The sequence below is a fragment of the Micropterus dolomieu genome, linkage group LG05, assembly GCF_021292245.1.
Source record: "Micropterus dolomieu isolate WLL.071019.BEF.003 ecotype Adirondacks linkage group LG05, ASM2129224v1, whole genome shotgun sequence".
Classification (NCBI taxonomy): domain Eukaryota; kingdom Metazoa; phylum Chordata; class Actinopteri; order Centrarchiformes; family Centrarchidae; genus Micropterus; species Micropterus dolomieu.
In genome coordinates this window covers 32,414,232-32,429,005 of record NC_060154.1, presented here as the reverse complement: position 1 = coordinate 32,429,005, position 14,774 = coordinate 32,414,232, and the positions used below count along the sequence as shown (strand labels likewise).

The 14,774-nt window shown below is 43.6% G+C and overlaps 1 protein-coding gene across 1 annotated transcript in view; it reads left to right on the top strand.

Annotated features, from left to right (window-relative positions):
* LOC123971329 (rho GTPase-activating protein 39-like) overlaps nucleotides 1-14,774 on the top strand; it is a 36,334-nt gene that overhangs the window by 2,818 nt on the left and 18,742 nt on the right. The window contains exons 3-5 of the mRNA XM_046050078.1: nucleotides 997-2,284; nucleotides 5,353-5,517; nucleotides 9,463-9,648. Coding sequence (XP_045906034.1) covers nucleotides 997-2,284; nucleotides 5,353-5,517; nucleotides 9,463-9,648 — 1,639 coding nt within the window. The remainder of the gene's footprint in view (nucleotides 1-996; nucleotides 2,285-5,352; nucleotides 5,518-9,462; nucleotides 9,649-14,774) is intronic.

Sequence of the window (14,774 nt, the reverse complement as noted above, 5' to 3'; positions counted from 1 at the left end):
GGGGTCAGTGAGGGAGCACAGGAGGAGCCACCAGCGGTTTCATCTGCTCTTTGGACACTACAGTGGCCTGTGTCATCATGTCACTGTAAATTTCTTTTTGACAGCATCAGCGCTCCGCTGGATGCCAGATATTGTCCACTATTTTAGCCCTCTCTCTGTCTTTAATCTCCCCAGCTAAGCGTTACGTGGATTTGGATTTCTCGATGGAGGTTACAAACACCTCTAAGTCATCTGACATGAAGTCCAATGATAGTTGTTGTTTCTGCTCCATTTCAGTGTATGTTTGATTTAAAAAACGGCCAAAAAACAGCGATTAAAAAGCCGTTTAGCTCGGCGAGATGAGAAAAGTGGCATCGGTTGCTAGGTAACAGACATAAAAGTTGATAAGCGATGTTGGATTGAGTATTTAGGATTTCCTAACCTGAGATAAGACAGGATTCCTAAAGTTAGTTAGGATTTGCTTCTGTAACACCAAATTGGGAAAATTCCTATCTTAGACTCTTCCTGTCTGAACTTAAGACTTGAGATAGGAACTTCCTGTAATACGGCCCCTGTCCTCTAAGTTGTACAATATCTTTTCATTTGAAAATAAAGTTTATATTTCACATGGAAAATCCTTTTACTTATGGTAGTGTAGGTCCAGTGTGGAGGAGACACACAAACAGTGACTGGAGAAGTTTCAGAATGAAAAAGGTTCAAACCCCACCTACTTTCACACTCCATAAACCAAATTTAAATGCATTCTAAAAGCCAGATTACTGTTCTTAAACATAACCTGACATTCTGGCTACAAGCTGAGGCCATGTTGATTATCATTACAGTGACCAAGATATGAGGTGGTAACAGGAGCATGTAGGAAATATGAAGCACACTGGGCCTTAGAAACATTACTTCTTTAAAGCATTGCCAGGCCTGTAGTGTGAATGTGACAGGCAGCTCTTTATCCCCTGCCCCTTCACCTCTAATGAAATCTTCTCTGCTCTCCTCTCCTCTCAGGACTTCTCCCTTCAGGTGGAACACTGGTACGAAGGAGCGAATGCTGATCAAGGTGACAGACAGAGAGCCCAGCTTCCTGGCCCACCAGGGAAATGGCTACTCCCCCTGCGACCCACCCACCCCTGGTGCTCCTTCTGGAGGGGGCACCACCTCACGTACCCGCCGTTCCTCTGGAGGAAACCCGCCTTCAGAACCCGACGGCTCCCCCGTTCTCTATGCCGACCGCCGTCAGTCTCCCTTCCTGAAGCGGGCAGAGCTGGGTGGAACCTGCACCCACCGCCGCTCCTCGGCTGACTCCCAGCCTCCCTCGCCGCGCTATGCCTATGAACCCCCACTGTATGAGGAGCCGCCATCAGAGTACCAGCCCCCCCCCATCTACGAGGAGCCTCCCACTGACATGCACCTGTCTGACTCCACCTCATTCTACAGCAAGTCACCCGCTCGCAAGTCTTCAGCCCCCATCTATCATTCCCCCAAGCAGGGCCAGTCGCCCTACGGCCAGCTGGTTCTGACCAGGCAGAAGTGTCCTGAAAAGACCCAGAGTCTGGAGTACAGTCCTGTGGGGAAGGAGTATGTCAAGCAGCTGGTATATGTGGAGCAGTCGTCTTCCAGCCCTCGCTTCAAGACCGCCGACCGTCTGCTGCGTTACGGCACTACAGGGGGCTACGGCGGCTCATATGGGGGGTCTTATACTCTGCAGCACAGCCAGTCTCTGATCAGGGACCCCCGCCTACTGCTGGACTACAGTGGGGAGGGTGGAGAGGGAGGCCAGAGGTTGCTTTATGAAGACTCCATATCCTGGACGTCCAGCCAGACACACTCCCTTTCATCATCCTCTGCAGGCGGTCCTGGGGCTTTCTCCCCCGGAGGTAATCGCAAACGCAAGAGCCGCAAGCCATCCCTCCCCCAGGAGCTGGCACGCTGCGGGGGGTTAGAGGGGGAGCTGACAGGCACAGCATCCGAGGCAATGCTAGCCCAGGCCAGGCTGGCATGGGAGGCGCAGCAGGTGATGAAACAGCGGAGCAGTTGGGACTCGGGACAGGGGGGAGGGGCGACCCAGGGCGGCGGCTCCAAAGACGGCTATGAGAGCGACGGGGCGGTGCCTCTGCCGTTGCCTGGACCAGTCGTGAGGGCGTACAGTGAGGATGAGGCACTGGCGCAGAGCGACGGCCACCACTGGAAACGCAGCACCTTCGATCGGCTGGGCTTCCCCCAGGCCCTGCTGGAGAAAAGCCTCTCTGTCCAGACCAACCTGGCCTCCCCTGAGCCGTACCTTCACCCCTCACAGGTACTGCTGCATGCTGGGAGTTTACCAAAACAAGACCCAAGTTTTGATAAAGTTATCATTTTAGGATATCAATGCTAATTGTTTTTTAAATTATTTTTATTATTTTTAGTTATTTATTTAAGGCCTCTGTTGCCAAGTGCTTGCTCACGGTGGGAATTGTTGGGTCTCTGTTAATAATATTAACAATATAAAGAGAATGGACCTGCTCTACATCAAAAGTGCAATGACAGAACTGTTAAGAAGCTATAAATTAACTGAATTTAATTGAATTTCAGCTCTCTGGCTGCTTAATGTACTGTAGTTAAGTAGCCATAAGTAAATTCAACATTTAATAAAAACAATATGGACTCAATTAAAGATTATTAGAAGTCCGGTATGTTAAAAATGTAAGATTATTAACATAGTCTTGAGCAGATATGAATTCTAGAACTGTGGTGCCCCTCAATGTAGCTGGTCGTCATAGCGATGCCTCACACAATTTCCGTGACGTAATGTTCAATGCAACACACACACCAGCGCCCAACTAACAGCTGTCTCTTGATTTAAGTTAAAACGTTTCAACCTTACTCAGAATGTAAAGACAGATAAGCGGTATGAAACAGCCACTCGCGGAGCTCCTCAACTCCGAAAACCTTCAAGCACATTTTTGTTCCGCCATCACTTCTCGTAAAACTGTCAATATTCGAAATCTACACAGCTGATTTCTCACCTCAAAACTTCTCAGAAGTGGATTTCCATACGGAAACTGTAAAATATAAAGCTTTCTGTTGCTGGGCTCTGTCTGGTGCAGCAATGATGATGCAGTGAATAGTGAATATTCTCTCTGACCAATCAGCAGTCTGTTGTGTTTTCACGTCACATTTTAGTATCCCTCAGCTCGCTTGGAACCTCGACGGAGGTGATGTACAGGTACAAGTTTTCCACAGTGGAAAACCAAACAAAGGCGAGTCGAGCTGGTACTGTGCAGTGGAAAAGGGGCTCTAGTGAAACAAATGATGAACAAATGTGATCCACCCCATACAGCTGACATCACTGATAATCTCTGGAGAATGTAGAGAGACGCCGCACAAGCAGTCAAATTTTATTTGGATCACTGTTCAACTTAAGGTCCCATTTTGTCCATCTAGGGGATGGGTGGATCATCTAAGGTCTGCTGCTCTTTAATCCAAAAACCTCCTTTTCCAATGACTATATTTCTGTCATAGGCATCTTATGTCAATAAAGCAAAATCTACATGCGCTGCTGTTGCCATAGCAACCTTGTCACATGATACAGTATGATTGAAGGTCCAGAACAGCTATTAAATGGACCTTGTCAGCCGTCCATATGTTTTTGCGTTGAACAATCTTTTGTCACATTTCTGATGACTGTGACAGATACATTCCATTTCCTGTAGCTGCTTTGACGGTGGAAAGCTCTACCTGTGAAGCAGCAGCAGCACATGCTCAGTTTGCATCAGCAGTAACTTAACAGTTTTCTTCTATGGGTGGAAACAAATTGGTAAGCAGTAAAATAAGGCTGATAGCTGAAAGTACAAACAAGAGTCATCACAAACCACACAGATGCAGTTAGAAGCTACAAAATAAGTGAGATCTGAACACAGAGACCTGTAAGAACAGTTCTTTGCTCTTGTTGCATGACTTGATGCATGACAATTTGTGTCCCCAAATACATGTAATGCTGCTGGCTTATAGTGCTGGGATCTTTCTTATTCCAATTCAAGCAGTGAACATGGGAGTAGCTCACAGAAGGAGCACTTGAATATGTCTTCATAAGAGTTGAAGGGGTTGACTCTGAAGATGCAGTTTATTATTATTTATTATAGTATTAAATTGTAAGTCACACCACTAATAAAATCAGTTAGATAATGATGTGATCAATTCTAACAACCAACCTATATTTCTATGCAGAAAGATGAATGTTAGAGTTCCTAAAGTATACCATAAAGTGGCAGACATGACATGAAGACAGAAGCACAGGTTGGTCTGACATGTCTGTTCCTGAGTCCTCAGAGGCCAGAGGAGATACGAGGGCTGGGAAGCATTCAGCCAAAACAAAAAGAAGCTGTCGGTCCTCTCTACCAATTTTTTAATCTTCTCTTTCTTTAGATTCAGCAACGCAATGCTTCATCTTAAAGCTGAGTGTGTGAAGGGAGGAATCTGTCGATCTTTAAGAAAAGCAGTAGCCAAAGTAGATGGAGAAGAGGAGAGAGAGAATGGAGGATGAAATGAACAGAGATAGAAGAGGGTTTTATTCAGCAACAGAGAATGACTAAGGATACAGATGAAGGAACCTTTATTCCACAGAAATCCCAGTGCTGTCAGACAAAAAGTGAATGCAGCACAAGAACATAAATAGAGCAGCATTCTGTTTGTTTCTTATTTAACATGTTTGGAAATCTGCTCATTTGCTTTCTCTCTGAGAGTGAGATGTTCACATGGATATCCACCTCATGTTTCTTGGTCGTGTGCATCACAGTTTGCCAGGGTTGCCTGAACAGAGACCAAAATGAAAACCTGTACTCACTCACCATATCTGACAACCCTCACTACAGGAGACACTACATACAGTCTATGGAGCCGCTGCACAGAAGTACTGGGCAATGGATAATTCACCCATTGTCAGTCTATCTGTCCAAACTCCTGACCAACACCTAGGTCCAGACTAGAGCAAGGTCCATCTGAACAACTCCTGGCAATATGATCATGACATGTGTAATGGATGAACATGCCACCAGGTCAACATTTGCACATAATCTAATACAGCTGCTGCATAAAAGGCTCCTGTAGAATGATGTTCATGGCTTAGAATAACTTTTCTTTATTAGTTATTTTTTGATCCACAGCTGAGCTTTGGATTGTTATTTCAGAGAGGAATAAATGGACCCTTTGTTGCAGTGAAATAACCTTGTGGATATTGACGTATTAACACGTCAGTATTAATCCTAGTCAGCTCCTTCTGTGTGCTGAAGAAATGCTCAGCTCTCCAGACACTCTAAATGCTCTGCAGATGTACAGAGATGACTGATATTGTCTGTTTCCTCCTCTCTCTGCTTCTTCACCTGTCAGTCGGAGGACCTCGGAGCTTGTGCCCAGTTTGAGGCCAGTCGAAATGCCAGGAATATGATGCCGAGCGCCAGCTGTGGAATTTTCCCAGAGTTCACCCTGAGAAAGCCCTCTTCAGAGACCGACATTGAGAACTGGGCGTCCAAACACTTCAACAAACACACACAGGTACTCCAGAGGATGTGTGGATCTGCCTCCAAATATATTTGCATGACATCACAATGTACCTGTCCCCTTTTCCATTAGTGACTCCAACACCATAGCTTTGGTTTGTATTTCTGTCTTTATTATTTATAAAATTGTCTCCAAAATGTTTTGGAATGTTTTTAAATAGTGTATTCTCGTGTGTAAGTTCAGTGAAAGACATGGTTATGTCACCTTTATCTGACCACTTCAACATATCAGCTCATATTTGTCTATGTCCACACATAATGGCTGACATGAGACCAGTCTGTTGTCAGATTAAAATGTTAATGTCTTACATAAGGTAAAAGTGATCAGCTGATCGCTAATGAGGTTTTGCTACTCAAAAAGAAAACATGAGTTGAGCTTGCAGGCTTATTCTTGACCTTAGAAACAGCAGCTTGACAAAAAATTAGCAACAGATGGTCCAACATTTCTAAAGCTTTCAACCACATCTTGTGACCTTGTGTTGAGAATGTTTTGTTTAAATACACAAGTTGACCTGATCCTTTGATTGAAGTGAACCTATGAACCACATTTTTTATCCCAACTAACTTAACAAAACTCCCCACAGCCCTCGAAAATGCAGCATTTTTACAGGACTGCAATAAATATAATACAGCAAGGCCATAGTTTGTTCTGGAAACGTTAATAAGGAGCAGGAAGTCCAGCACAGGACTCCAGTGTGTTTATGATAGCGGTGGTCGCTAGGGTGGGCCAATAGAAGGTGCCATCGTTCATCGGCGATGGCTGACAGACCGGCCTAGTGATTGCAACCTAACATCTGCACTTGTGTGTTCACAGTTGCTTTATCTGCTCCCTGCTTGGGAAATATCCAAGGTGTCCATGACTTCTCACGTTATAGGCTAAGTGAAGTCTGTGCAAGTGAACCCATACACATAAGACAACACTAATTTTATTAGATTATGCTATTTACGGACTCCACCATCATCCCTGTCCCCAAAAAACCAAGGACCACAGGGCTAAACGACTACAGACCCGTCGCCCTGACCTCTGTGGTTATGAAGTCCTTTGAACTCCTTGTGTTGTCCCACCTAAAATCCATCACAGACCCACTCCTGGACCCCCTGCAGTTCGCCTACAGAGCCAACAGGTCTGTAGATGATGCTGTAAACATGCCTCTACATCCTTCAGCACCTGGACTCCCCACGAACCTACACCAGGATCCTGTTTGTGGATTTCAGCTCTGCTTTCAACACCATCATCCCAGCCCTGCTGCAGGACAAGCTGTCCCAGCTGAGCGTGCCTGACTCCACCTGCAGGTGGATCACAGACTGCCTGACGGACAGGAAGCAGCACGTGAAGCTGGGAAACCATCTCTCTGACTCCAGGACCATCAGCACCGGTTCCCCTCAAGGCTGCGTTCTTTCCCCTCTGCTCCCCTCCCTGTACACCAACAGCTGCACCTCCAGACACCAGTCTGTCAAGCTCCTGAAGTTTGCGGATGACACCACCCTCATTGGGCTCATCTCAGTTGGGGTTGAGTCCGCCTACAGGTGGGAGATCAACCATCTGGTGACCTGGTACAGCCAGAACAGTCTGGAGCTTAAGAGACAGTGGAGATGGTCGTGGAAAGAGCACAGCCCCACCCTCCCCCATCATCCTGTGTGACTCCCCCAGCCACCACTGTGTTCTCCTTCCGCTTCCTGGGCACCATCATCTCCCAGGACCTCAAGTGGAAGCTGAACATCACCTCCATCATCAAGAAGGCCCAGCAGAGGATGTACTTCCTGCAGCAGCTGAAGAAGTTAAGCCTGCCAAAGACAATGATGTTGCACTTCTACACCGCCATCATTGAGTCCATCCTCACCTCCTCCATCACCATCTGGTACGCTGCTGCCACTGCCAGGGACAAGGGCAGGCTGCAGCGTATCATTCGCTCCACAGAGAAGGTGATTGGCTGCAATCTTCCTTCTCTTCTGGACCTGTACTCCTCGAGGACTCTGAGGCGTGCAGGAAAGATTACAGCTGACTCCTCCCATCCCGGACACAAACTGTTTCCGACTCTCCCCTCTGGCAGGAGGCTGCGGTCCATCAGGACCAAAACCTCTCGCCACAAAAACAGTTTCTTCCCGTCTGCAGCTAGCCTCATTAACAAGGCCCGGGTCCCCCTCTGACACCCCCCCACCCTTTCAATAGACATAGTTGTGTCCTAACGGTTATAACGACTTCACTAGTGCTTATCAAATGATTTGCCCATTTACTCTTTAAATATTGATGTTCAAGGTACTGACCCATGACCCATGTGAAGTCAGTGGGGTTAGTGACATGGTGGGATTCACATAAATGTTTGCTTATATTATGTATTGGTTATAAGTCCATACTCACTGTCAGAGTTCACTAAGTATATGTATTACTGTTCTGTAATGAACTGTCATTATTTTTTACATTCAGAATTCTAACCAATATGTTTTGTAACATTTTCTTGATTAACTTAAATTCTCCACATACGCTTTCTATTCCATTGAAATGTGCCTTTTCAAAAGGCCCTGGGGTCTTATTTATAAAACTGTGCGTAGAAACCTCACTAAAAGTGTCAGTACTCCCAAAAGCCAAAAATGGCGTACGCCAAAAAATATTCAGACTTAGAAAACCGTGCGTGCGCACATCTGTGAGCAAGTTCCCTTTATAAATCACAATCAACTTGAATTGTGTTGCATGTGAGGGACCTCCATGTCCGACCCTTCAAACGCCCATAGTTGCCTATAAACGGTCAGTGAAACGTCCCGCATTAATATTAATACGTCCTGACTGCAGGAAGAAAAGGAGGCAAATTCTGACAGAAACCAAAATCTAACTCAGTGTGACACTGACGTTCCTTTTGGTGAAGCTGAAGCATGTTGTTTGGTTTGTTGTAAATGACAATAAAATAGTGTTATATTTCCATAACCTGTTTCTACAAGCAGTGCATCACATCCACATGCTGGCGCACATCGTTTGGTTCGATAAGGCAGCAAACGTGATAATAACAATGCATAAAGCTATGCACTCATATTTGCTCGACGGACGCACTGAAAACGGCATCAATTTAAATGTAATTTGTCCTCCTGTTCACCTTATTTATGAGAATAAATTGCACTGCATGTAAGTATTAATTAATATGATTTAAACTGTACAAAATATTTGAGGTGTTCTTTTGTAGAAACAGAATCTCCGTTTGTGTTTATTATCCTAAATCTGGTTCTTTTTGTGCGCTGCAAATGATCTTTAATTGTATGTGATTTTTGCGCACTTCAGGGAAAGTCAATCAAAGGGGTGTTTGTTTATTCAGAAAGGCTTTAAGCCTACAATACTTAGAGGTAGGCCTAATATTTCGATATATTTTACACAGAAGTAGGTCTATTCATTTCAAAAAGTTTCATCCTTCCGCAATGTGAGTCGCCGTTTCTCATCTCTCCTCTTTATGTGCGTACACACGGTTCAGAGTTTACTTACAGGACGTACATTCTCCTGTCAAGTTTGGTTTTTATAGATCACAACCTTTGCTTGGGAAGTGGTGTACGCACGTTTCCAGCCCTGTTTTGTATGTACGCACCGTTTATAAATAAGACCCCTGGTTATTCTGGAAAAGAAAAGGTGCAATAAAGCTAATAACAGACTTTCAGTAGCAGATAGACAGATGTGGTCTGTCTATCTGCTACTCTTCTCTTCTGTACATTTAAAGTCGTGTCATTCCACTGAAACAGACTTTAGGTTCATTTGTTTTTTGGCTTTCCTTTTTGCTGATATTACACAACCCTTTGCTATTTTTTTTTTTTTTTTTGGATTTCATTTATTAGCATGGGAAAATCCAACTAGTGCTGGGTGGGAGATAAAATGGCAGCCAGCATCTTTCCCTATCTCTCTGCCACTCCTCTAACCTTCTCTGTTACTCTCGTGTTTCTCTCCATCCCTGGCATTTTTTCTCAGGGTCTGTTTAGAAGAAAAGTTTCCATTGCCAACATGCTGGCCTGGAGTAGTGAGCCCATCAAGAAGCCCATGATTGTGACCTCAGACCGCTCCGTGAAGAGGGAAGCAGTGGACATCTTTAAACTCATCCAGACCTACATGGGAGACCGTCGCTCCAAGGCTGATCCCCTCTCTGTGGCACTGGAGGTTTGTGGCCTGAATCACTGCTCTATCCTGGCTCAGGGTCTAACCTGGAGGTCTCTCACTCATTCAACCATACACAGAAGCACTTATTCTCACTAATCCTTCATGTTTCACTATGGTATCCCGCTGCAGTAATTTTACTTTTTCATGGTGCTGTTGGTCTGAACCCGACACTTAATTTTCAGCCATAGTCACATTAGGACACAAAATCTAGATGGAAGACACCTTCATTATGAAAACACTGATGTGTTCGCAGCTTACACAGATGACAAACTGAACAAAAATCACTTTGCTCTCCTCCTCTCTGCAGGAGGCTTCACACTGTGAAGCTGGGTGTCCTTGAGCACAATCTTTTAAAAAACCAGGGGCCTCATTTAGAAAACTGTGCAAAGGATCTGTTCCAAAAATGCACGTGCACTGAAAATACAAAAATGGTGCACGTGGAAAAAGATTTTTAAAACAAGAATTATCATCATCTACATATGGAGAGTGCAGAATTCACTGGAAATATTTGATCGAAAATGTTGACTTGGTTAGGAATACCACATTGATGAGTTCAGAGCCAGGCGTTTTCCACTTTATTTCATCCACATGTGAGCTCCAATAACATTGAGTTTTTACTTTAAAAAATATGACGTATATGTTTATTGTTACATGTCTTGCCATATATATTGATACCATTCAAAAGCTACACAGATGGAACATCTGAGGTGTTGTGAAAAATGATAAGTGATTCTTAGTAAGATGGATTCATTCAGAAGGAATGGCTTTGAATGATTGAGTTGTATTCTTTAAAATGACTTGGAAAGTTGTGAATTAGTAGAAAAGGTTGATCATATTTCTTTGGAATCATTTGGGATTAAAAACAGTATGATAGTTATATTATCATTATTCCATAAGAAAGAAAAATTGTGAATGAAGCATAACCTCCCGGCAAAAAGAGATTGCTGATGAAACATAAATAAGGAAGGAAGTTTGGTAGGTGAATAATTACATGTTTAAACAAAGGAGAGACCTCCAGTTTTATCAAAAACATGGTTGGGGATCAATCACAAAGAACCTGGGAGGCATGTTTTCAGCCAATTAATTTTAAAAGTGTTGCATTATCAGTAAAATGTAAAACTTCAGTCAGTCCTACTGTTAGAAAGCATTTTTAAGTGTGTGACTTTTATTTCCCAAATGAAGTCAGGGAATAATCTGTTGATTTGATTAGCTGTGGGTTCATGAAGCAAGCTAGCACACGGATTATAAGAAGATTCTATAGGCTAACGTTATGTATTATTGAACTTGAATGCAGCATTGTAGACAATATTTTGTCCTTGTACACCATGTTTCCACTGCATGGATAGCCTTTGGATCTTGCTGGAAATTGAGTCCCCTTCCTTAAAGGTATACTTATTATCATAACAATTTAATAACGCATTGCATTGAAACAGCACTTTTCATACACAAAAAGCGATAACAGTAGCCTACTGGTCCTACCAGGCTGGACATGCAGTCTGCCAAAATATGTGTCCCCGTCCATAATGCACAGATGATGGCCAAGTATTTTGTTTTAGGTATTTCATGTCAGGACTAATAACAGCGGTGAATATGGAGACGTTTGTTGTTTCCTAGCAAAAGTTATGGTGGGATACAAAATACAAACTGGTATCCAGAGAGTGTCTGGGGCTAGGTATGGCTAATGTCTAGAGCTGATTCTGTTCATTAACCTTACAAAGACGTGTTGCATCAAAGAATGTACTGTCACTTGAGCTAAAGTTAACAGGAAGGTTGTTTTTGTATAATGTAATTCAGTAAAACTAAGTTACTGAAAAGATCCTGTTACTGAAACAAATAAGTGTAAGTTACTGGAACAGACTAAACCATTACATTATACACTAAACAAGACACTTTGAAAGCTTGAACATTGCCTTTGTCTCTTCTGTCCTGGATTGAATGGGCCTCTCTGACAAAACAACTGGCCCCAGCCTGGCCCCCTCAATAAGACTGGTCTAGAACCGCCATTGGACGTCTAACAGCAGGATGAGAGGCTAGTACACCACTGCCCCCCATCAAAAGTTATTCCCCACTGTTTGTCATCATGCCTCTTTGCCACTCACGATACGATACGAGCGTCATGGCATCAAACATGATGAGGCCGAAGCTCCGTGTGGAGCCAGGATGTGTTCCCATGTGTTCTGTACTACACGATGTTGTTGGCGAAGGAGGAATGGGCAGTTCTTTTTTTCTGATTCATTCTGTTGTTTTTCAGACATTGTGTTTGCAAAACATCTTAAGATATTGAGCTTGACTGAGAGCATGCTCGAGGAGGGGGTCTGGGCAGGGTGTGCACGAGCGGTGACTGACACTGCGTTAGAGACTGCTCCTGGCTCTGATTGGTTGCTTTGTTCAGGGAGAGGTGGATTCTTGCAAATGGCATCAGGAGCATTACATGACATGACCTCCACCATGCTTCACAGATGAGCTTGTATGCTTCGGATCATAAGCAGTTCCTTTCTTTCTCCACACTTTGCCCTTTCCATCACTTTGCTAGAGATTAATCTTGGTCTCATCAGTCCATAAGATTGTGTTCCACAAGTTTTGTGGCTCATTTTTCAACCTGGCCTTCCGATTCTTCCTTCTGATGAGTGGTTTGCATCTTGTGGTGTGGCCTCTATATTTCTGCTCTCTGAGTCTTCTTCCAACAGTGGATTGTGATACCTTCACCCTTCACTGTGGAGGTCGTTGCCGATGTCACTTACTGATGTTTTGGGGGATTTCTTCACAGCTCTCACGATATTTCTGTCATCAACTACTGTTGTTTTCCTTGGCCGACCTGTTGGACGTCTGTTGCTCAGTACACCAGTAGTTTCTTTCTTTTTCAGGACATTCCAAATTGTTATGCTTTCTATGCTCAATGTTTGTCCAATGGCTCTGTTCAATTTTCTCAGATTCTCAGCTTGACAATGTCTTGCTTTTCTCCCATAGACAGCTCTCTGGTCTTCATGTTGGTTTATGCTGTCTTTATAGGTTTGAACCAAGGATGAAAACTTAGACTAGTCATGCAGAGCTATTTAATGTTTGGACAATCAACCTAAAAGGCAAAACCTGGGCAACAACAAACATCTGGCAGTCACATGTTCCAATAGTTTTGCTCACTTGAAAAATGGGTGGGTTTAAACAAAGGGTGAAATGTCCTGAGTTGTTTAACACATCTAGATGTGAATACCAGGAAATGAGAGCAGAAACTCTTGTCATCTTTTAATCTTAAAGCCAAATGTCTTTAGTGAACAACAAAAACAAATACTTTTGGAGGGGTCTGTATATAGTAAGCATATGCACTTATCAACATCAGTACATATCAGCAGACAGACAAAGCTGGTTAGCGTAGCTTAGCAACTAGCAAAATCATGAGCCAAAAGTCTCTAAAAGTTGAGGTGGTGGAATCACAGCTCCAAGTGAATGATAATGCTGCTCCGTGTCTGCTGAATATCTAAGTAGAAAAGCGCTTGGCAACAACCTAATGACAAATTTAAACTTGTCTTAGTTATATAAATAGTTTTTGGCCACTTTGGACCTGCAGTACAAGCTGTAAACACAACACTGACATATTATCACCTTATCAGTTGAACATGTTACAAACGCGTGTTTGTGCCCACATGATGAATTAAAGTCCAACATTCACTCTCTTGCAGCTCTGTTTTTGGCTCCACCAGCTCCTCAGGGAAGTTTCTGGCTCGTTAGCTGCTAACTGCTCCACTGTGTTGACCAGCTAGTCTCTAACCGTGTCGGTCTGCTGTCTGCTGCTGAGCAGCTCGTGTACGGTGGCATAATCAGAGCTTATTTTCACTGAAGCAATAATCAAGTAAAACAGCAGAACAGGTGATAATTAGGGTTCATACCGCGTAGCGGTAGAACCCTTCTATGTTTGTGTGTTTTAGTTATTATTATTATTATTATTATTATTATTATTTGTTGTCTGCCGCACCGGCTCAAATTCCAGTGAGCTGGAATAAGCTAGAAACATGAAACTTGGGGGAATAACTGGAAATGGTGTGCATCAGCTTCCATAGAAATATGAACCCAATCGGCCACATGGTGGTGCTGTAAATAAGGCTTTAAAATGCAAACTTTGAAAGGCCACGCCCCTTACACCTCAGTCCAATTGACTTGAAATTTCTCACATAGGTGCAGCTCAATGTGCTCTACAAAAAAGCCTCAAGGACTATTAAGGTCCGCCTATAAAGTTTTTACGCCATTTTGAATTTTTGGAAAATCACATTTTTGACATCTCCTCCTAGACCGTAGCTCTGATTGCCACCAAATTTTCAGTGAATCATCATTGGATCAAGCCTATTAAAAGTTGTATAAAGCATGTCGATATCTCAATTACTTTTCAAGATATGGACCAATGAACTTTGTAAGGGGCGTGGCTCTGGACATAAATGACCACAAATCAGCAACCGTAGGGCCGATCATCACAAAACTCACAGGATATGTTCAGATAGGTGCCCCGGATATACCTGGACATTTTGATGTGCATTTGTCCCTAGGGGGTGCTACAAGAGCAAGAAAGGTTCTTAGCATTACACAAATTACACTATAAATCCCATATTCATTCTCCAATCATCACAAATCTCTCAGGATGTGTCCTCATAAGTAACTGAAACATGCCCTGAAAGTTTCATTCAAATCGAACACCCGGGGGCGCTATAAATGCAAACAAACTGCAGGGGATAAAACGCAAATCAGGCTACAAAATACAAATTGTTTGTCCAATCAACACAAAACTTGCAGGATATGTCTAGATAAGGACCTCACACATACCCTGCAAGTCTCACTCAAATTGACCACTAGGAGGCGCTATAAATGCACAAAAGGAAGCTATTGATCATAAAATGTTTGTCCCATCCAGCGGTGCTACCAGGGGGGGCCACGGCCACCCTAATAAAATTGGTGGCTACCCCAGTGGACCCCCCCAGTGAGGAGTATATGCATAAAATGCTTTATACTGTACATATGGGCCAGACGGTGTGTCTCCATCCTGCCTGAAAATCTCTTTCAACAGTTCACTGGAGCTGTGTGAAGTTCCCTCCTGCTTCAAACGCTCCACAATCATCCCGGTCCCCAAAAAACCCTCCATCTCT